The sequence below is a fragment of the Triturus cristatus genome, chromosome 5_2, assembly GCF_964204655.1.
Source record: "Triturus cristatus chromosome 5_2, aTriCri1.1, whole genome shotgun sequence".
Classification (NCBI taxonomy): Eukaryota; Metazoa; Chordata; class Amphibia; order Caudata; family Salamandridae; genus Triturus; species Triturus cristatus.
This window is the reverse complement of record NC_140588.1, coordinates 436,640,132-436,664,450: the sequence shown is the minus strand read 5'-3', so window position 1 is coordinate 436,664,450 and position 24,319 is coordinate 436,640,132. Positions and strand designations below refer to the sequence as shown.

General features: G+C 46.1%; 1 protein-coding gene across 1 annotated transcript in view; it reads right to left on the bottom strand.

The window, feature by feature from the left end:
* The window catches only part of ADCY1 (adenylate cyclase 1), a 1,095,828-nt gene that overhangs the window by 66,986 nt on the left and 1,004,523 nt on the right, over positions 1-24,319 (bottom strand). The window contains exon 18 of the mRNA XM_085606626.1: positions 10,848-10,946. Coding sequence (XP_085462752.1) covers positions 10,848-10,946 — 99 coding nt within the window. The remainder of the gene's footprint in view (positions 1-10,847; positions 10,947-24,319) is intronic.

Genomic DNA, 24,319 nt, shown 5'->3' with positions numbered 1-24,319 from the left:
TGTTAGGTTAAGTGAGCTGGTGTGTGAGTGGCTCTATTGGAGAGTATGTGTCTGTGTGAATGGCTGTATGGGTGAGTGAGCAGATGTATGAATATTGTATGGATGTGTGTATGGGTATGTAAGTGGTTGTGTAGGTGTGTGAGTGGTGGTGAAATGGGATGTGGCTTCTGATGACCTCTCCTCAATCCTGTTGTGTGGGAGTCACTGGAGGTAACAGGATGGGTGGTTGGCACCCAATGACCCTCAGCTGCCTGGGGGACTTCATCCCCCAACCAGTTGTTCACCAGGAGGCCCATTTACAGAGTGGTGGACAAGGGAGAGTGGCCTCCAAATCATCGAAGTAATACCACCATGTGGAATTTACTGGAGGTAACAGGAGGGATTGTTGGCCCCCAAGGAGACAGAAGAGGGGACTTCATCCCCCAACCAGTAGTGTGCCAGGAGGCACGTTTGCCGAGTGGTGAATAAAGGGGTGCTCCGGCAAGTTGCCTGCCTGATTTATTTAATTATTAATTTATATGTGAAGGGGGCTGCGTGGCCCCCCTTCATTGTGCTGATTTTAGCACCAGGGACCCCATCCACCAGGAACAGGCAACTTTTGAATGGGGAGTAAGGCCATGTTGCCACCCTCCCCGGGCAGATTTCAGGATGGAGCCCCTGTCCCTTTGGACTTTACCTTTTTTATTCATTATTTTTAAATGAAAGGGAGAGGGGCTAAGCGGCCCCCTCCTGGGCCAATTTCAGCCCTGGGGTCCCCATTCCGAAGGTCCGGCTTTTTTATTTTATTTTTAAAAAAAAATACTTGGTGACCCCATCTCCAGGGGCCCGGCCTCTATTGTGGGTGCCCTGGTGCCACCCAGGGCACCCACTCACCACTGATAGGGACCACAAGTGAAGCCGGAAGGCCCTGCAGTGCCTGCCGTCTCCCTGCCTCCTGTGGGAGTCGGCATTGCTTTGACACAGAGGGAACTGCTAAACATGCAGCTCCCTGCATGCCAAAAGCAATTGTCCTCTGTTTCCCTGTCCGCATCTCTGCAGGCAGGAAAACAAAGGACACCTCAGCTCCATGCAAGCGGGAACATAGTCGCCGCTTGCTAACAGCATAGTGTTTGCTCTGACTTGTCGGGAGCTATCAAAGCTCCCGCCAAGTCAGAGCAAACAGTTGTGTCCCAAGGGTGGCCACCACAGGGCATAGCAGAAGCCAGCCTAATAGCATAATAGACCTAAGTTGTGACTGCCTATGATTTAATGTGGACATTTATTGTTGCACAATGTCTATACCTGAGGAAACTATGTTTCCCAACGAGTATATCCTAAATGATAAAGTGATCAAGTTATGCGGCGGTCATCGTTCAGCCTGTGAAGTTACCATCTTCACTGCTGCACGCCATAGTTCAACCTGTGGCACCTGTTTCCTTATCACAGGTGTGCCGAGGATCAGGGTTTCTTTTCTGGCATCCCGGGTGCTTCCTGGGGCACTTCCCTCCTTTTTTGGGGCACGCAGCGGATTCGATCGGCACCCTGTTGCTGTGGCCATGCCATATTTAGCACACCACAGCTTTTTCCATGACACTCCTCCTCTGATTGCCTTATGCCTAGAGAGGCAAATACAGTGATATTTCCTGCAGCCATTCTCTTGTCTGGGGGGCATTTTCCAATGTGCCTTATTCCCATAATTCCACAGTCTACTTCCCAGAATGCATTAGGTGAGGTTTTCTTGCACCATTTGTATATATATGTGTATATATATATGTCTGAGTGGCCGTATGGGTGTGTGAGCAGCTGTATGGATGTGTTAGTGGGTATGTAAGTAACTGTATGGGTGTTATGGGTGGGTGAGTGGCTGCATATGTGAGTTAGTGGGTGTGCGAGGGGCTGCATAGGTGTTTTGAGTGGGTGTGTAAGTGGCTGTATGGGTGAGTGAGTGGCTAAGTGAGTTTCTGCTCACACACCCATACAGCCACTCAGACATATACATATGTATATGTATGTGTATGTGTATATATATGTCTGAGTGGCTGTATGGGTGTGTGAGCAGCAGAAAGGATGTGTTAGTGGGTATGTGAGTAACTGTATGAGTGTTATGGGTAGGTGAGTGGCTGCATAGGTGAGTTATATATATATTACATCTGTATTGTTTATAGTTAGGTCAGAGATTCCGTAGGAAGAACATTCTTCTTCTTTCACTAATATCTTTGGTCCCTTTTGAAGCATTTGCACGGAACTTTTCAAACAAAATTATACTCATATCAGTTCACGATGATCTTTAAAGCAAGGCCCAAGAAAAAAGAAGATTCCTAAAGTTTGATTGTCCATGTTAATTACATCACAATTTTGGGCTCTGGTACAAATAAAAACAGCTGAATTCAATTACTCTAAATGTGGCAAAAAGTTAGAACTTTACCCATAAATGTTTGTTGAGTTACTGTAACTCTTTTCCGTTGTTTTTGAGAAATTACCATTTAAAGTGGGTCTCAGGTTGTGAATGAAGTAGGTGATAAGATAGATATATCAGGACTGTTAGTGTTGAGATATGCCTCGATGGTCCAAGATAAAAGGGGCTAGCTAATTCTTTTTTTTTTTAAACATTTTTATTTTGCACAATGTTTATATATATGTACACACAATAGAATTTAACGAAATAGTCATAACAATAGTAGATGTTTCCTCTTTTACCCCAACCTACCCAACCCGGGGGGGCTGCTGAGAATCTCAGTTTATCTTCCTAGCAGTCCTATCTAATCACAAGAACTTTAATTTCCAGTACACATTCTGCCGTGTAGTCAATCTTTTCTCCATTACTTCACCCTAAGAAATTTAACAATTTTCCTCTACCCATCCTGCTACTGGCACCCACCTTTTTGGCACCCTTAATTAATGCATGGATCTCTTTTCTTGCATATACTGCTTTTCTAGGTTGTAAATTGCTAAGAAGGGGGCGAGTCACTGCTGAAAAGTTGGGGGTTGGGGTCCAACCACACAGATGCTATACAAAGTCGTAGGACTGCCATGGCTATAAACAGCAGCTCTTGACCCATATTCCCCTGTTCAGTTTCCGCAACCCCTAAAACCATCATGCAGGGAGATAGGAGGCAATCTATTCCAAGGGTTTCTTTAAAGAATTTGGTAATATATTGTTTTATGCTTGTGAGCATATTGCAGGAAGAAAAAATGTGATCCAAATCTGCCTGGTATAAAGCACATGGGGGACAGTATGTCCATTTACCATTCCCCCATTCAGCTATCTTTTTAGGAGTATAGTATAAGGAAAAGCAGGTCTTATAATATTGTGCCTGTAGCCATGCGGGAAAAGACCTTCCGTGCCATCTCAAATGAATGCTGAAATAAAGCCTCCGATATACCAATTGGCTCTTTCCATCTTAGTGACCACTGTTCCAGGTCATCTTTCATCAGAGCATTGAAGAGATTATTGGTGGTGCATATGGTGGGATCCCTGTCTCCTATTAGTGTGTCAATTTTACAATTTCTGGAGAAGCCAGTTGGTAAACCTCCCTTCTTAAGTGCAAAATCCTTAACTTGGAGATATTTAAAAAAATCTCTCCACTCTATCTTGAACGTGGCTCTAAGATTTTCAAAAGAAACAAATCCTTCGACAGAAAAGAGGGACCCAATTTTCAACTGCCCAGCTCCCCCCCATCTTTGAATTGTTTGATCTTTAAATATTCCAGGCAGATTTGGGTTGCTTAACAATGCTGTGTAAAAATTCAGCCTTCTGATACCAAGTAATCTACGGACAGCTTTCCAAACAGTAATTCCCCCTGGTAATGTCTTAAATCTAACTTTTTAAATAATGATTATCATTTAAATAATGCCTCAGCCACCCCCAAGCCTCACTCCCTAGTATGAGCTCAAGTGGATTCGGAGCCTCTCTGATGCGTCTATCCGTCAATTGCTCTTGCACCAAAACCCGGTTATATAACAGTGTAGTAGCCCAGTAATACAATCAAAGTTTGGGTAAAGTACACCCTCCTCTCTCCCTTGGGAGTGTAAGACATTTGAAGGCCCTTCTTGGCTTGGCATATGCCCTTATAAATCGGGAGAACATATCTTCCACTTTCTTCAGACATTCGTTCGAAAATTCTAGTGAAAGTTTAGGGAAAGAAAGCATTTTTATAGCTTTGAATCTCCCAATAATGGATAAATGTAGGTTATTTGACCTATACAAGTCTTGCTTGTTTCTGAATAGTAGAGGTTCTATGTTGTCTTTGATGATATCATCTATTTTTGCGGATATATCTATCCCTAGATACGCTGCTTTTTCCATAGTTCTGTGATCAATGATTGTTGTATTTTTATTAATCACTAGTTGTGTTTTAGAGTGATTAAGAGCATATCCAGAAAGCTTTCCAAATCTATCTGCTTCCTTTTCAATTTCCTGAAGAGTCTTAATAGGATCTGTGGTTACAAGGACGATTTCGTCAGCACCCGCCAACACTTTCGTTTCTCAGCCGTGAATCACCATGGGTCTGATGGCCCTATTATTTTCTGTCATAAAAAGGAGTCAATATAGACCGTAAGTAGTAGGGGTGAGCTCGGGCAGCCTTGTCGGGTCCCCCTATTCCTGTCAAACGGTTCTGACAGTGTGCCATTAACGTAGACCCTTGCCACCAGCTGATAATAGAGCACTTTAATGGCCTGTAATAGCCCCTCTTTGATACCGACCCTTGGGAAGAGCCTCTCATAAAAAAAACGGGATCAATCATCCCCCTCCCTAAGATGAATCCATACTGATGCTCAGGGACTACTTTATGGATAATTGGCACTATACGGGATGCCAGGACTTTGGAGTATATCTTGCTGTCGCTGTTTATCAGTGTTATTGGTCGATAAGAGCCGGGCTGATTCGCAAGCTTATTCTTTTTAAGAAAGATCACAATTTTGACGGAAGACCAGGAGCTCAGTGCTTCACCCCCTTTGAATACATGATTAAATAGCAGGGTCATGCAATGTTTGAGTTGCTGTGATTTTTTTTTGAGAATTCAGCAGGGATGCTATCCAGCCCTGTGACTTTACCATTATGCAGGCTGTTTTTGCTTAATAATATCTCGATCCAATCTGGGGGAGCTTCTAGTTGTTGTTGATCCTCCGCCAAAAATTGTTCTCCCGGAATTGAGTTCAGATATTCCTTAATTTCCATAGGGTCTCCTGAGAGGTCGTCCTGATATAACTTTTGATAGTATAAAAAAAACATATTTTGGATACTGTCTGGACCCGCGACTAGTCCTCGTATAGGGTCCCTAGTCTCCTGTATTGTATTTTGAGTTGTTTTTTGTCTGACTCTCACGGCCAAGTGATGCCCCACCTGCTCATTAGACTCATATGCTACCTCTTTCCACACAGAAAGTCTGCCGGCTGCATCTTTAGCAATGGATTCCATTATGCGTGATTTTGCTACTATCACCTTGGCCTGTGCCTCCTCAATCCCCCCTCCCCTTTGAAGTATTTTGACCAGACCCTCTTCTGCTTGACCTAACGTGACTTGTAAATCATAAGTTAGTTGCTGTTTACTTTTATTAAGATTCAGGGAGAATCTAAGAGTTTCCCCCCAAATACCTGCTTCCAGTGCGTCCCAGACATTGTCAATTCCTGCACTACCTACATTTTCCCTTATGAACAGTGGTATGCAGTTCCTAACATGTTTGCAATAATCCGCGTTCAAGAGCAGGGCTGGCTCAAAGCTCCAAGAGCTGGGCTGGAATCTAAATTCTTTTCCCTTGATTTCTTTTACTAGAGGGTTATGATCAGAGAGTATGCGTGGGGATTTTTCTATCTTACAATCATGAAGAAGGGAGTAAGATACCAGTATAAAATCAAGTTGGGCATGAACTTTGTGAGGATTAGAAAAAAAAGTAAAACCTGGATCCGAAGCATTTTGCCAATTCTATACATCGTTCAGCCCGTGATCTATACATAGTGCCCTAAATGCTCTGAATACTTTAGGTCTCCTGCCACTATAGGTCTCCTTAGTTTCTGAGTTCAAGTTCATGCTAGCAGGGATATTTATGTTGAAATCCCCACAAACAATGATAGTGTGTGGCCAGGCCGCAAATTCAGTATTTACCTGATCAAACACCCCTGGGTCGTCAAGGATACTACCATAGATTGAGCAAATGGTTAATGATTCCCGAGTGGATACACGGCATTCTGTTATCACCCATCTTCCTGCTTGACCAGATACTGTTTGAGAAAATTGTAGTGTAGCATTTGAGGACAAAATCGCCACTCCTCTTGTCCATGTGTTATGTGTTGTCCCTCCAACCACTCTTTATCCTAATGATTTCAAGAAATGCCTTTACGCTCCCTCTATGTGAGTTTCCTGTATGCACACTACGTCTGCCTTTAGTAGGCGGAGCCCTATGGCAGTATGACATCTTTTCTTAGGGTCATTCAGGCCATCGATATTGATGGTGGCAGTACGTATCTTATCCATCAAAGATATATGGAAATAACATGATTAAGGACTTAGAAGATATTTCACCCACTAGACAGCCCCCTCCCCCTCGATCCCCCCACTGCACCCAAACACCTCCCACCAGTTATATCTGAGGTGGCCTGGCTCGGGCCGAGCAAGGATGATCATATCTAAGCAATCGTGACCTCGTCACTCCTCATACTTTTACCCTCTTGTATACCAGTTGTTAGTAGTTACACCTGTGGAAAATCACTTGCCTATTAAAGTAAACCGAAAAATTAAACTTTCTTAATAATGAAAACTACCATAGCCACATGTTGGGACGTGTCACCTATATAAATGCTTATGCTCTCTAATGGTCTTTATTCCCAGGACTCCTGGAAATCTCCTTCAAATAAGCTTGTGCTTGGCTCTCTGAAACAAAATTGTGGGTCGTTCTCTTAAAAACAATCTTTAGCCTAGCAGGGTTCTGTAGATAGACCTTGGCGCCCATCTCTTAAAATGGGGAAAAAATCTGTCTTAGTCTCCACCTCCATTCCATGGTAGCATCTGCAACGTCAGGCCTGGTGAAGAAACTCACTCCTTTGTATTCATTTTTTGCTGTTGAGTGGGCTGAGTCATACAGAAATTGTCGTAGTAAAACAGTTTCCTAAGTATATCAACATAGCACAATGTCGTTCCGGGGTGTTTGTTGGACATTTTGGGGGTTTTAAAGGGAATCTGTGGCTTGCTCGATCTGCTTGTCCCAATCCCAGGTGTTCAATTCTGGAAAGGCCCCTCTCAATAGAGAGACGATGTATCTTCTGGGATCACTTCCCTCTACCCACGCAGGAATTCCCAGAAAACATAGATTGTTGCGGAGTTGCCTGTTTTCCTGGTCTTCCATCTTCCACATCAGGTCTTTTACGATTTCCTCGTGCTCATCGTTGTGGGTCTTCATGGTGGTGACATCCTTTTCAAGCTTTTCGGTGCGCTTCTACAGAGGCCATTCTATTTGCAATATCCGCACAGGTTTTGCCGACCTTCCTGACAGCCCCCAGCAGTTTTTTTGCCGCAAAGTGTGCCCTCCGGTTGTCCATCTTCACCTCCTCCTGGAAACTCTTAATTGTTTATAATACCAATGACAAAGCAGGGACATTCATCTTCACAGCGCTAGCCAGCTCCCCTGCAGGGCTCCCTTCTGATCTGATAGTTTGACCTGGTTTTGAAGTAAGCTGTGAGGCGGAGTAGTCCCATTTCAAGTCCCCGAGAGTACCACAATCAGATGTCTCATGTGGATGGCGTATGAGTAACCGTCCCGCTCCATATGCTCCTCCGGTCTTTGCCCCTTATTCCGCATTAAACGCACGATACCTTGCTAAAGATGTGGGGAATCTTGGTGATCACTTACCCGGGTCACAGAGGCACTGCTACCATCAACCTGGACCCGTTGGGGAGCTCCAACATGAAGTCACGTCGGACACCCGGGCAGTTCGATCAATCCTCTTCGTTGCACTTGTTGGCCAGTGGCAGGCTGACACTGCGCGTGTCCCGCCCCAGTCATTCTCTGTGATTTCGGTGCTCCCGGCCGGCCTGCAGCGGGAGCACATACGAGGTCAAGCTTGGCTGGCAGTAACAGCCACAATTACAGTAAGGAGGATGCTCTGGTTACGGAAGGAGAGACTTTCTTTTTTTCTTCACAAGGTACAACATTGTTGCCTGAATTGGGACATGTCAGGACGGCGTGGGAAACCTTGCAAAGCCGTGAATATTCAACAACCCTTGGCCACTGCAAGCCTGCCCTTAGCACGAAAAGAGCCTCTGAGTGGAAACTGGGGCAAAAAATCTGAGGAACGCGCTGGCAAAGGAAAGGAAAAAGTGGGGCATGGACAAGTAAATTAAATTTAAACAATCAAAAAAGCCCCGTTTAAGGGATCTTGGGGTACAGTGGATTGTCAATTATTTTTCTCCAACCTTTTTGGTACTGCTGCTCAAAGAGGGGCACTTTTATCAGGAACTGCTGAGCTGGGCAAGGGAAGAGAAGAGCAAGCTGCTGCTGACATCACTTCTTCCCCCCTGGCTGAACTTACCCTCAATGCTCAAGCTAATTCTGACACAAGCCATTCTTTAGCCATGAAGGATCGCGCTATCACAAATCTTAGTTGTGGGTTCCAGAGGGGGGCTAAAATATCTAAAGCTAACCTGGGAGCTATTGAGACAGTGAATACTCCTTCAACACAGTCCTGCTCCCCGGACATACCTGAAATTTTTATTTCACCAACAGATGACTCTGAGATCTTCGATGTAAGCTTATCGGCCTCCAGTGAGGGAGAGGGGGCCAACTGGGACAGCAGCTCAGATTCTGGGTTTCCATCATCCATGCTAGGGCAAAAGAAATCCCTAATAAAAAAGGGGCTAGCTAATCCTCATTGAGGTCTACAATTTGAACAATATTTTTTCAGAAGCTATTGGTGGACTCAAGGATGTGATCCCTGCATCCTGAAAAAGAATACATTTTAATTTAAAAAAGGGTGCCAGATGTTCTGAACCTGAACTCTAGAGGCATGTGGGGTGGTAAGAAGGCGACTTTCAAGCCTTTCATTCTTGAATGTCTGATCGCAACATAGACATCATGTTGTGACACCCACTACATGACTCAGGGTCATGGTTCTTGTTGAACTATTATTATTATTATTATTATTATTACTTAGATTTGTATGGCACGATCGAATCGTCCCCAGGGGGATCTCTCGGCCCCTGAACTGCATTGTAATGTAAGTCTGTTTTTGATAGGCACAGAAAAGAACACATATGGAGGGTATTAATATACTTTAGTCACAATATAAATCATTCATTGGTGGTGTTATACTCATTTTAGGAATTTTGGTGAGCTCTCAGGAAATTTTATCCTGTGAAAACTGCTGATCCTCTGCTGGGACTTGAAGTGCCATGTTTGAGAGAAATCTTCTTTTTTCTCTCATGATTTTCTCATTGAGGTGTGACAGAAGGTAAAATGAGAGCACCGTTTCTATAAGTTCGCACTATCTTCCTAAGCCATATGAGAATAAAGTGTGATCTTCTGAGTAAAGCCTGTACTTTCAACAGCGGCAGCCTGCCCGTTGATTCCCCAATGTTCTCCTGCAGCTTCCCACAGTGTTCTAATGCACCACTAGAAGCCATGAATAGAACACTAACATTGTGTTTTTAGGACACACTCATGGCACACCTGAACATCATTTTGATGGAATCAAAGCTGTAAAATTCATAAAGGAGGCAGTAAAGGAACAAAATGAGGGAGTTCTTGTTGTCATAAGAATTATGGTTAGTGTTGTGTGAAGCAAAACTTATAACAGTTCTTAAATCTGAACAACTAGAGGACTAGCATTTTGGTAGGACTGTGTGTATATATATATTTATTGTTTACCATATATATATATATATATATATATATATATATATATATATATATATATATATATATATATATATATATATATATATATATATATATATACACACACACATATATATACATATCAGCTGAGATATATCTTTTTTAATTTTAAACTATTGCTCAAAAATAATGTCTACACATAATTAAATATTTAAATACATTTACAATTAAACACAAAGTAAATTTTAGTAGGTTGTGTGTTGTACATTAAGCAGTTATTTGGTCAAAAGTGTTTTACGACTTTGTTTTTACATTAAATCTGTTTAGTTGTTACTAAAAAATAATACACTTTAGTACATTTTCCATGATAGAAATCTCTGCTCCAAGTTACGCGAAAATCCTCAAACTGGTGGAAATCTGTTAGTAACTTTACTCTCACAGTCTCCACCACCTCATTTGAGTGAGTGGAGAGTCTTAAGTCTGCATCTAGGTCTGCATCTCCACTCGGAAATGGTGAACTTCAAAAACATGGGGTTTTAAGATTTGGTGTAGCAGTAGATCTACATGTATGTAGATCTACACATGAAAACCTACCTTTATGAATAAATACCTGTATTTGCATTTCTTTCACCAAGTTGGTTCCGAGGCAGCACAATCATGTTGACATTGTTGAGTGACATATTTTTTGGGCATCATTCATGGTTGGAAGCTTGACATGTTTTAGCATTTGTTATGCTGTTTTGGCACCCTGCATTTATTGTTTAAGGCTGTGGTCCAATCTAAGTGCACATTTTTCATGGATTTATTTTTCATAATATTTCAAACTCCATACTCAATGCCTTGTGCTTTTTCTTTCCAAATATTATTTTTACAAATGCATGTGTATTGTGCATGTGTAAACACAAATTCCTCTTATCCTGACATTGCCAATAATATCTGTATAACGCATGAAAAATTGAATTGATACGCGTTAAACCATTCAATGCTGACCACTTAACTTAGGCCATACAGAGAAGTTGTGAAAGGTATAGAGAGGCTTACCTTGGTCCCAGTAGTTGGTACAAGTCCTACAGCTCCCATGTACGTGCTTCCAATCGTCTTGATCTTTTCAATGTCCTTATAACATTCCTTGTCCATAAGCTTTGTTTAAAACATAAAACTGGTAAACATTATATAACTATGATACGCCTCCTAAGAGCCTTCTAGTTCATATGTAAATAAGATAGGGTGAAGGAATATAGCAATTCTCAACATATGTTCTACTGTACATGTTTTTCATTAAATATTGCATGTGGTTTAACAAAGACAAAAAGGCACATTTAACTTTGTAGGAGTGTCTAATTCCTTCAAATTCACATTTAAGGTACAAGTTAAGTTCTCAATATAACGTAAAAGGAACTGAATAAGAAGCATATCAATCTTGTGACAAATACTAGCTCAAAAATGGCATGTCATAGACCACACAATCATCTCCGGCAGCTGACAGACATGCAGAATTAAGCATAAGCAGAGACTATAAATCCAAACAAATCTGATGCTTTTCATACAAAACATGCCATACATATTTGATTCCTTACAATGGAATAAGCTTCTATTGTGTACAGTGAGAAGCTCAATGTATTGCTGGGCATGCAGTCTGTAGTGATGTGGGATGTCTGGTTTGTCAGTGTCTAATAAAGGCTATGATGTAGTGACCTCAGGGAGAAGCTGTGAGAATGTGCTGATGCATGGAATGTTGGGGCCTGCATGCTGGGGAACGTCTGGGAGATGGATTATAGTTGTGCGGAGCATTGAGCCCTTTCGGACCTATCAAACATGTGGCTGTAATCTGAGGGCCTAACCTGAAATAAATAATACCTGAGTAGCCCCAAACTGCTGTGTGAAAAACATATCCTCCAGCTACAACACATTCCCACACATGATATCTGAGATAATGTGACCTGATTGCATGAATGGCTGTGAAGAAGTTGTGAAAGAGAAGATATAGTTAAGAATAACCAAATAACTGGGAAACATATTTTGTAGGGTTCTGTCAGCAAATCTTAATCCTTTACCACTCTTTAAGGCACACTTCGCATGGCTTGCTCAATTGGAAGAGCTGTCAGGGATTACATGGCTATATAGCAATTGAGCATGTCCGATAGGTATTCTTAACTTACAGAAGCATATTTTCTTTGAAGATGTTACAGGAGCCAATGGTAATAAATGTCTGCTCTCCCCTTGCAAATTGATTGTCATGAATTATTGGTATTGATGGATGGGTATGCTGAGCTTTCATCTAAATTCCCCCAGAAGACCCTTCAACCTTTTCCATCCCAAAGAAAGAACAATGGCATTTGGAGTTGTATCAATTAGCAAAGAAGTCAAATGTATGAGCCAGTAAGTGCTGGGGATCCATTATAAAACAAGATATGTTTTGACATAAATTGTTTTTGCGATTACATCGATATTACATACATGAATTCGTTTTTGAATTTGGTTTTGGCAAATCTGAGAAAAACTGTCAAGTAATTGGGGCTATGTTTGAATCTTGCTGTCTGAGTGCACCTACATTGTGTTGATGGTTATGCAAAGTATTGTTTCACATTCCTTTGGAGGACAGAAAGGAGAAATGTGGAGCTGTGAAAAAATATGCTGTTTTTTCTTGTAAATTCGACGTTTGCTCCGACTGATAAAGAAGCTTAACCTGTGCTTCTCTCATTGCTTTTCCTAAATGGAGAAATACATAAGTCGACCCATCTGAAGATTCCCTGGTACCACAAGACAATGTCTTAACATTGCTTCAAAAAGTACTAGCGCCCTATTTAAAGCTAAACCTTTTCCAGACAGGTGCAAATGTCAAGTACTTGGAGGCTTCCAGCATGGTTATAATTAGATGCATCTAGTAGAAGTTAATCTGATTACATTTAGACCTGTTGGTGGAGAGCTGTTGATTAATGAGCAAAGTGTTCACAACCAGCAACATCTGGAAGGAGCCTGAGAATTCTAAGTCGTCCTTTCCAAACAGGTGGAGTGAAGGCTGGCCCTCTGAATGTACTGCAGGTGTGCCAGATGTGCAGTGCATTTAGTGCAGAGTCAGTGTGAAGAAATGAGGTTGTGGGCAGGGCATTTCTTATGGGTTTGTCTTCCAAAACCAACCAGAGGAATTTACTCTAATTCATGCTGAGGGTCATATGAAAATATGCACTCAGGCACTCAGTACCATCATTAACAACAGCAACTCAGCTCTTTGCAAATCAGACATTATTTGATCAAGTTTCTTCAATTATTTTGAAGTAACTCAAAAGTTTTCATTAGCTTTAGATTGTAAATAACTAGAATCTTAACCCATCGCTATGCTTTTTTTAAGGTAAACAGTATTTAAGAGTGGAAACATCATGGATGAACTAGTCTTCAAGAATCAATTCTTTAGGTACCAAAAGATTAAGCTCCTGTACGAGTTCTGGAGTGACTCTTGAAACCAACTTAACAATTGGTTACAAATGTAATTAACAGTCCTCCAAAATATTGGAAAATACCTCCTTTCTTAAACGTAAGACAATGATTGTGAAATAGCTTTGCTTAGCATGCCTTGCAGGTGTGAGATGAATTAAAAGTAACTGCCTGCATTTCGAGTAGTACATTTAAGGCCACTTTTTAGGTCTCGCATAGGCAGCGCATGCGCTGCCTCTACGAGGCATCAAGTAGTCAGTATTAGTGGTGAAACTCCACCCATTGCGTTTATATTAGTTTTTTAGCTTGCCATTGGTTAAATCTTGCATTGCTCTTTTTATGGAGCTCATTCATTGGCTGGTGGTCCGAAACGTCACTTCCCTTTTGCTTCCATTTTGCAGGAAGCAGCACCGACCAACTACAGTTTAGTTCCGCTGCTCAGCGTTATCTACTCATTTAGGGACTACTTTTTGTTTATTTTCCACTGCCGTTTACCACTAGCTGCCGAGTTTGGAAGTGTTGGCTTTTTAGTTTCCTGTTCCCGCCACCCTCCCGTTGGCTGTGTTGTCCATCTTCCCACCCCCTTTCCCGTTGTCTGTGTTCCCGTTCCCTTTGTTCCGGCCCCCCTCCCGCTGTCCATTGTGTTGCAGCTTGTGGTGGCGCGGCTGCTCAGGGGTGAGTTTCATTCACTGTTTTTACAGTTCCTTTTGTCCCCCCCCTCCCGCTGTCTGTTGTCTTGCAGCTGCTGGCAGCCATGGAGGCTCGCGCTTGTTATAATTTTACATTATTATTGTCAGTGTTGTCCATCCTCCCGCCCCCTTTCCTGTCAGTCCGGTCGCTCCTCCTGCCGCGTGGCCCACCCCGAGTGTGCCCGATCTCCTCCCGCTGCCGCTGCCGAGTTAAGACCTCTGCCCCTGTCTTGGTTTGGCCCCTGTCCCTGACTGTCCCTCTGAGGCTCGCGCTTGTTATAATTTTACATTATTATTGTCAGTGTTGTCCATCCTCCCGCCCCCTTTCCTGTCAGTCCGGTCGCTCCTCCTGCCGCGTGGCCCACCCCGAGTTTGCCCGATCTCCTCCCGCTGCCGCTGCCGAGTTAAGACCTCTGCCCCTGTCTTGGTTTGGCCCCTGTCCCTGACTGTCCCTCTGTGCCTGCTTGTCTCTCTCGTTGTTAAGCAGTTTTGGTATCGCTGCCGTTTTTATTGTTTTCTCGTATTTGGCTCTGTAAGTGTTTGTTCCATTGTCCATCGCTCCAGTTGTTCCCTGCCCCACCCGCTCCCTGCCACTGCTCCCCCGCGGCCCCTCCCCTGCTCCCTCCAGCATCTCCGCACGCTCCCCCCCACTTGCCACCCTGCTCCCGCCTCCCAGCTGCTCCTCCCTCGGCCCGCCCCCCCACTCTCCATTTATGGCAGAGTGCATGCGTACGCGCAGCATTGACGTGCAGCGGGCGCACCGATTGTGCGCCGAAGGCGCGCCAAAGGCAAGCCCGTCTGCGCCCGTCCTTGCCTGGACCGTGCCCAGCGCCAGACCCCCTGGCCCCCGCAGATGCCAGCCTACCCGCCGGACCTACGACGCAGCCACCCTCAACGCACTCAACACCGGCCGGATCCCCGGCTGCCACCGAGCCACCCCAGGACGCACCCACGGACCCTTCACCTGCCAATCCTGCAAGTTCACCTGCATCCGAACCTGCACCGCACCCGCCAAGCCGAGCACCAGCAACAACCACCTGAAGTGCATCCTGCTCAACACCCGCTCCGTCCACAGACACGCCGTAGAACTCTGGAACCTCCTCGACTCCACATCTCCAGACGTCGCCTTCCTCACGGAAACCTGGATGAACGCCTCCTCAGCGCCCGACATCGCCATCGCCATCCCGGACGGATACAAGATCACCCTGAGGAACCGCGTCAACCAAACAGGAGGAGGCATCGCCATCATCCACAAGAACACCATCTGCATCACGACCAACTCCGACGACACCCTCACAACCGCCGAACACCTGCACTTCCAGATACACACCGACCCCAAGACCACCCTCAGAGGCACCCTCATCTACAGACCCCCGGGACCACGCACACCATTCAGCGAAGACATCGCCGACTTCATCAGCCCGCACGCCCTCCCCTCCGCTGACTACATCCTCCTAGGGGACCTCAACTTCCACCTGGAGAACAACAACGACCACAACACCACCACCCTGCTGGACAACCTCGCCAACCTCGGACTCAAGCAACTGGTGACCACCCCCACCCACTACGCAGGCCACATGCTTGACCCCGTCTTCTCCTCCAGCAAGGACATCTCCTTCAGCCACGCCACCAGACTCCACTGGACAGACCACAGCTGCGTCCACTTCAGCTTCAGAAGGACCACGCTCCACCACCACCCGCAACAGGTTCCCCGCAGAAGCTGGAACAAGATCACCACCGACCAGCTCGCCACATCCCTGAGCCAGAACCCACCTGCCAGCTCAGCGAACCCCAACCAAGCCGCCAACAACCACACAAGGTGGATCAGCAACTGCGCAGACGACCGCGCTCCACTGAAGCCCCCCCCCCGTCAGACCCGGCAGCAAGAAAGCATCCTGGTTCACCGACAAACTCAAGAGCTCTAAGAAGAACTGCTGAGCCCTCGAGAAAGCCTGGCGCAGAGACCTGACAACAGACAACATGACCACCCTCAAACACGCCACCCGAAGACACCACCAACTGATCCACACCACCAAGAAAACTGCATTCAAGGAACGACTAGACAACAACGCCCACAACAGCAGGGAACTCTTCAACATCGTCAAAGAGCTCTCGAACCCTCGTGCCGGAAACAACAACATCACCCCATCGCAAGACCTCTGCAACTCGCTCGCCTCGTTCTTCCACAGCAAGATCGCAGATATACACAACACTTTCAGCACACAGCCGACGCACCCTACGACCGCACCAACGCCCCCCACCACCACCCTCCGCGCCTGGACCCCGATCAACACCGAAGACACCATCCGCACGATGAACTCCATCCACTCCGGATCACCAACCGACCCCTGCCCTCACCACGTCTTCAACAAGGCCGACTCCATCATCGCACCCCATCTCCAGGACATCATCAACACCTCCTTCAACACCGCCACCTTCCCAGAGAGTTGGAAGCACGCCGAACTCAGTGCCCTACTGATTAAATCATCAGCGGACCCCACCGACCTCAAAAACTACCGCCCCATCTCGCTCCTTCCTTTTCCGGCCAAAGTCATCGAAAAGACCGTCAACAAACAGCTGGCCGCCTTCCTCGAGACGAATGGATCCCTCGACCACTCGCAGTCCGGTTTCAGAGCCAACCACAGCACCGAGACCGCCCTCATCGCAGCCACTGACGACATCCGAGCCCTGCTCGACAACGGGGAAACAGCGGCACTCATCCTCCTGGACCTCTCCGCAGCGTTCGACAAGGTCTGCCACCGCACCCTAGTGCAGCGCCTCAGCAACATCGGAATCCAGGAGAAGGCACTGGAGTGGATCATCTCCTTCCTCGCCGGAAGAACCCAGAGAGTACGCCTCCCCCCGTTCAGATCAGGAGCCACCAAAGTCATCTGCGGCGTACCACAAGGATCATCGCTCAGCCCCACTCTGTTCAACATCTACATGAGCCCCCTCACGGCCATCGCACACCAACACAACCTCAACATAATCTCCTACGCCGACGACACCCAGCTGATCCTCTCCCTTACCAACGACCCCGCAACTGCCAGAACCAACCTACATGAAGGGATGAAAGACGTAGCCGAGTGGATGATGAACAGCCGCCTGAAACTGAACTCAGATAAGATGGAAGTCCTCATCCTGGGATCATCACCCGCCGCCTGGGATGACTCCTGGTGGCACCCTGCCCTGGGCAGTGCACCCAAACCAACGGACCACGCACGCAACCTGGGCTTCATCCTGTACTCCTCCCTCTCGATGACCAGACAAGTCAATGCCGTCTCCTCGTCATGCTTCAACATCCTACGCATTCTACGGAAGATCTTCCGGTGGATCCCCACCGAAACCAGGAAGACGGTCACCCAGGCGCTCATCACCAGCCGACTGGACTACGGCAACTCCCTCTACGCCGGAACCACAGCCAAACTTCAGAAAAGACTCCAGTGCATTCAGAACGCCTCAGCACGACTCATCCTGGACATCCCCCGACACAGCCACATCTCCGAACACCTAAGAGACCTGCACTGGCTCCCCATCAGCAAGAGAATCACGTTCCGACTCCTCACCCACGCACACAAAGCTCTCCACAACCAAGGCCCCAGATACCTCAACGACCGCCTGACCTTCTACCCTCCCACCCGCCAGCTACGATCGACCAGCCACGCCCTCGCCGCCGTTCCCCGCATCCGAAGAGCCACAACGGGAGGAAGATCCTTCTCCTACCTGGCAGCCAAGACGTGGAACTCCCTTTCCATCCACCTCCGCCTGACCCAAGACCACCTCTCCTTCAGGAAGCAACTCAAGACCTGGCTGTTTGAGCAGTAGCGGACCCCCCCCCCCCTCCCAAGCACGTTGAGACCCTCCGGGTGAGTAGCGCGCTATACAAATGCTTTGATTGATTGATTGAATGATTGATTGTTGTCTGTGTCCCCATTCCCGCCCCCCTCCCGCTGTCCGTTGTCTTGCAGCTTGTGGCGGCCATGGAGGCGCAGCTGCTCAGGGGTGAGCTTCATTCACTGTTTTTGACAAATAAGTTGATGTTAAGTTTCATAGCCTGCAGACATGTTTTAAACTGTGAATAATTATTTCCTGTGAGTTTATTACCAGGGGGCAAGCTGAAGCGAAAGTATGTGCACTCGTGCAACTGACGTGTTCCCTTTGTCCCCGCCCCCCTCCCGCTGTCAGTTGTGTTGCAGTTTGTGGCGGCCATGGAGTCGCGCGCTTGTTATAATTTTACATTATTGGCAGCAAGCTGCTCAGGGGTGAGTTTCATTCACTGTTTTTACTTTTAAAGCTACTATGGTGGCAATTCAAAGTAGAGCATCTCTTCTATTTAGTTATGGGGCTTATCCTTCCCAGCTGGGTCAGGGGTATTCGCAACAAGCCAACCACAGTATGGCCAGCAGAGCTACAGCCGTTACGGACAATCTGTTGACACGCAGTCAAGCTACGGACAACAACCGAGTGGGTACGGATCATCTTATTGGCAAGCAGCAGACACAACAAACCTGTAAGTATATAGAGTCTTTATTCCGGTTTTGAATTAGTTGATTTTAAAATGTCCATATTTACCCAATGGGCAGGTTCAAAATGCATCTTCTCCCCCTTTTCTAGTGTCGCTTTTTTCTGACTATCTTAAACGGGCACATAGTTCATTTAGGGGGTGGGGTGGATATATTTGTTTTAAACGTGGTAATTGGTGACAAAGCAAATCACCCGTGTATGGAATAATTTTACATTGGAGTCTCAATTTGGGGTTGATTACAATGTCCCGGGAGCCGCCAGTCCTCCATTGCAGTGGTCCATGGCCACTTCCCCCTTTCTCCTCCTCTTGTTGCTCTAACTTTCCATGCCCCCCCTCCTCCTCATTCGTGTCTCTTGCTGTCTACTCTCGGCCCTCCCGTCAGGACACCATTTCTCTCACTGACACGCTCTGTCTTATACTACCCCCCAACCTCCCTTCCTTCGGCGCCCTGTGTTTTTGTGGGGTTTTTCTACGTTCTTGCATACTCTCCCAACCTTCCTGTGAGCCCACGTTCACCCCCAAAATCTCTTTGTTTTCCATTAAGAATTATTTCACTTTCATTGTTTATGTCATTGTTTATTTACAAGCATTATTGGCCTCGCAGGGGTTTGGTAATATTGCCAAGGCTTCTCAGATTCTGCAGTATTGGCAGCGGTTTACACACTATCCTGCTGGTGGGTTTCATCTGACGAGTTGTTTTGCTGCTTCTCCTTTCAGTCCAGCTCCGATCTTAAATGCATTCCCTGTGCTGGGCATTGGCTCTGAGCGACCTGTAGCTCGCTGGGACATTCCCACGGAACTGGTCCCCCTTGCTCCCCTCCCTTCTGTTTTCAACCTTTTACCATGTTCCTTTCAGCACTCTCCTCTCTCCAGTCTCATAACGCAAAATGATACCCCCCAACCAATGCAGAATGTGAAGAGAGTTTATGAGGCTCCCAGCTCTGAAATTATTCATTCGGCTTGGGCAGGATGTGGCCCCACTGAAGGGTTTGGGAGCACCTGAAGGAGTCACCCCCCCACACCTCAAGGTCTACAGGGGCCTGCGTTACGTCCCTGCTCTCTTCCTTCCTTCTGTTTTGTTACGTCTTACTCCCTCTTGTTTTCAGTTTCTATTCTCTCTCTCTCCCTCCCTCCCTCTCCACGTTTATCTTGTCTCCTACCTTCCACGCTTCTCTCTTTCCCCTTACTTCAATCTGTACCTTTACACTGCTCTTGCTGCCAGCCAGGCCTCCTCTGCAGCTTCTGCGGCAAGTGGGCAGTACTGGGTAGTATCACCCGTGGTAATGTATATTCACCTCCCTGTCCATTGTCCCAGTCTGATGATCACTGAACGTGGATAGCAAACACTCTCAAGGTTTCCTTGACTCCCCAGTGGCTGGTGGGGCTCAGGAGTCAACAATTGCCTGTTGGAGGGGGTTAACTCGTTCTGGATTCAGGTACAAAATAATTGAGGCACAATTTGTATGTTTTACTGATTTTTTTTTACACAAAAAAAACAGAAAATAACCTGTTAGCTTGTATGTATTTATTTTTTTAAATGGAAAATGCAACAAGCATTTGCAATGCAATAGGTCTCGCATTTGCTAGAGTTTGAGCTTTTGACATTGTAAATGACAATGCCTTTTGTTTATGTGTTTTGAAAACCTGCAAGTATTGTGTAAACACGCGCTTTGTACTTATAGGTGTTTCTTACGACAAGCAAGGCTGGCAGTAACTGTGCCTCTTTGTACTTGTAGTCTATGCTTACCAGAAGCTAGGCTGGCGGTAAAAGAGACGCAGTTACTGCCAGCTTTGCGTGTCGTAAAGAATTTGTGTTTACGCACCACATTACAGGTTTTCAAAACACATAAATAAAAGACATTGTCATTTACAATGCCAATAGCTCAAACTCTCGGAAATGCGAGACCTATTGCATTGCAAATGCTTGTTATATTTTGAAGTTACTACCTCAAAACCGGATTGTTTTCGCTCATCGTCAATTGAGGTTAAAAAAAACAAAACATATGATTCACTTTGTTTTCAGTGCCCTGGTGAAGATAAGAGGGGCTAAGCTAGGTGGAGTTGAGAGGAGGACTCTGCTTAATCTGCTTCAAACCATATGTGTACAATACGGTTAGTCACTGCAGCACATATAATCACCTGGTGAAATGTGAGGCTTTCCAAATATTTATGTGTATTTGAGTTCTTGTAGAGGCATTTTCTTTAACTCTTGATTTTTGGGGACTGGTAAATTCTGTTTTGGAGATAATTTTTCCCTATTTCTCCTAGGACACTTAGGGCCACAACATATTTACAAGGCCGTGCAAAGCCACTGTACATAACTTTTCATGGCCAATGGCTTTTCGTGAAAGGGGCGTTTCACATGTGTTACTGTGGGTGTTCCCATGCAACACCCATGGAATATGAAGCATTTCCAGATTTACAAGGACTCATAAACCTGGGAATGCTTCAGATTTCTACACCTCCCCAGGGGAGGAGTAGGAGGGGGGCAATGAGGAGAAATACTTTAATTTCAACTAGTTTTTTCCTCTTTGTACTCGTGCAATGCCACCAATGTTTGTTTTTGTGCAGGAAGGTGTCCCTGCCTGCCCAAAAACAATCATCCCCACAACTCAGGCTTGCCTGCAACATGACGCTAGAGCATGGCTGCTGTTTGTGTGACTGGGCGGGAGAGAAGAACATGAATTAGCCGTATTTTGTAGATACGGCGGGTTCCTGCCCCTTTCTTTTGATGCAAGGCAGCGCAGCATGAAGGCCTGCTGCGCTGCCATGCATTAAAAGTTTGTAAATGAGGCCCATAATCTGAGAATATTATCAGGTTTAGACTTTCAAGTCAGGCTAATGGGCAAGGACTATTAAATCTAGGAAGAATAGGCCCCAGTTGTTTGAAATTTGAATCTTCCAGCAGTCAAGACTTAAGATCCCATTGAAACAACTGACTAATGCATGACCAACTTTACCAGTCTTCAAGCTTACTTCTTCCATTACAGTTAAAACACTGATTAAACAATCTCGGATAGTCCGTGAGAGTCGCATTCTTTGAGAAATCATAGAAAGTGTAGGTTACCATTCATCAGGAAACTGTTTTCATGCCACCAGATATCACATGTCCTGCTCTTATGGAGACATTTTACAGGATTCCACACCTCTATCAGAAAGGTTGGATAAAATGTTCCTCTACAGTAAACATACAGGAGCTACACATGATCCTTCTTCACCTAAATCAAGTGCGAATTTGATTTCCATGCTAAGACAAATAAACTGTTCCTACTCATCTGGGGTTGTTCTTGATGCCCTGTAAAATGTACTACCTTTGTCACTATTGAAAAACTAACATTACACTTGAAAGATCTAGGAAACCTTTGTCTAATAACACAACTTGACTTAGACATCTACGTATCTTCAAAATTACCCTTACTCGAATTATATTGTGTGGTCAATTTAGGCAGGTTTTCACTAAGAGGTGAGTAACACATTGGTAATTTTCTCAGTGCATGATGAGGTCAGAGTGGAGGTGAAAAGTACCAATAAAGGTGTGAGTTTATTGCTCGAATAGACTGCTGCATTTTATTCAGTCGGCCGGTATACTCTTCCTTTCTGTGGGAACTTCAAAGCCCACAACAGTCCACTTTCAGCTGCAGTAGCGGCCACTCGTACTGCAAAGTGGTGAGGTGGCAGGAGGGGGGGAATACAAAAACCCCAAATAAACACATAAAAATAAATAAAACTTACCTGCTCCGTTGGCTGCTGCCGTGCTCCCAATTCTCGCATCCTTGTTAGGAGACTGCTGCACACTGATCAATATCCCAGCTCCCAATCCCAGTGCTGCTCACTTGATGGGAATGCAATTCCCAGCATGTGAGCAGTCCTGGGATTGGTCTAAAGGCCTCGGTTCGGCACACCTGAGGGGCTTACCTGGTTTGCCCAGTGAGACATTTACTGAGATAGCGTGTTTTAATCCTGCTTTGTTTTAACTGCTTCTGATTTTAATTATTTTACTTTTTGTCTGCTGCTATTTTCGCCGTTCCCACCCTCATACCCGCACTATAAAAAAAAGAGCATCTTTACTGATTTGCACACTACTTAATCTTTCCTACCTCATTATTGGGGCAATTCTGGCGGGGGTTGGAGGGTTGTTCCGATCCTCGTGACGCCATCTTGCCGGTCAGCGCTGGTTAGCGCTCCAGCTTTTTCGGCACCAGGGAGCATTTAATGCACGCTGAATGGACGCGCAGCGCCTGAGGGGCTTACCTGGTTTGTCCAGTGAGACATTTACTGAGGTAGCGTGTTTTAATCCTGCTTTGTTTTAACTGCTTCTGATTTTAATTATTTTACTTTTTGTCTGCTGCTATTTTCGCCGTTCCCACCCTCATACCCGCACTATAAAAAAAAAGAGCATCTTTGCTAATTTGCACACTACTTAATCTTTCCTAACTCATTATTTTGGCGATTCCGGCGGGGGTTGGAAGGTTGTTCCAATCCTCGCGACGCCATCTTGCTGGTCAGCGCTGGTTAGCGCTCCAGCTTTTTTGGCACCAGGGCGCATTTAAGGCGCGCTGAACGGACGTGCAGTGGACGCGCACTGCGGGTGCGCCGCTGGCGCGCCAAAGGCGCGCCTAAGGCAAGCCCGTCTGTGCCCGTCCGCGTCCCGAAAGCGACCAGTGCCAGAGAGGCTTTTCTGCTGCCTCAAGAACCTCAAGAATCCACTGTACCTGTCACCTATTCTAGTGCGGTTCTTAGGGGCCTGGATGTGACGGCTTGCCGGCATCCTCATTCTTTGGATGTGGCAGTGAGGCCTTTAGGTGCCTGCAGCTTCTGCGGCTTTCAGTTAGGGGGGGGCTGTGTTTTTCTCTCTAACACGAACCCTAGTCCCAATGAGCAGTCTAAATCTGTGCACCTTTCGGCAGCGTTAATTAATGTCCGCTCTCTTAAAAAACACCATGTGGACGTCCATGGGCTGCTGGAGGATGGCTCGTTAGATATGCTGTTTCTTACAGAGACCTGGCTTGCCTCCTCCTCCGCCCCCATAGTTGCTTTGACTACTCCGGTGGGCTATAGGATCCTGAGAGCCGATCGCCAGGGGTCAAGGGGAGGTGGTATCGCGGTTATTTATAAAGATCTTTGGGATCTTCGTCTGGGAGACTCCGAGGCCTGGGCCGGCTGTGAGGTGCTCGACTTTAGCGCCCGATTGTCAGCCCATTTCACTCTTGTCGTTTCCCTGATTTACCGGCCACCGGGACCAGCTGGTCCTTTCCTTCAGGCTTGGGGAGATGCCATTACATCTAGGGCGGTCAGGTTCTCCCACTATCTGGTGTTGGGCGATCTGAACTTTCATATGGATGTATCTGAGGACAGGGAGGTGACTGACTTGTTGGATACTCTTCATATGGCTCAACTTTGCCAGCACGTCGGCCTTCCCACTCATCGGGCCGGACATATATTGGACCCGATCTGTTCCAATTTCCCTATCTTTGTAAAGGATCCTCTCCCAGTGACATGGTCAGACCACTACATATCTTACTTCTCTTGGTCTGTCTCTAGGGCGGAGACTCGGGTGATTGGCTCTTTGAAGCCTGCTCTGGGGAAAGTGGATCCCCTGGAACTTTCTCAAGCTTTGGACCTAGCCAGGCCTGTTCTGTCTGGGGGTCTGGAGGAGTGTCTGCTGGGGTTCATGGGCTGGGTGTCTAGAGCAGTGAGCTCGATCACCTCCTGTCGCCCCATCAGACCGGCCAGAGTTACCCCCTTCAAACCCTGGTTTACACCCGCTCTCAAAGTAATTAAACACGATTGTAAAATTTTGGAGCGGGCGTGGCGTAGGAGCGATTACTGCCCTGTGGCCAAATCAAGACTTAGAGCTAGGCAAAGAA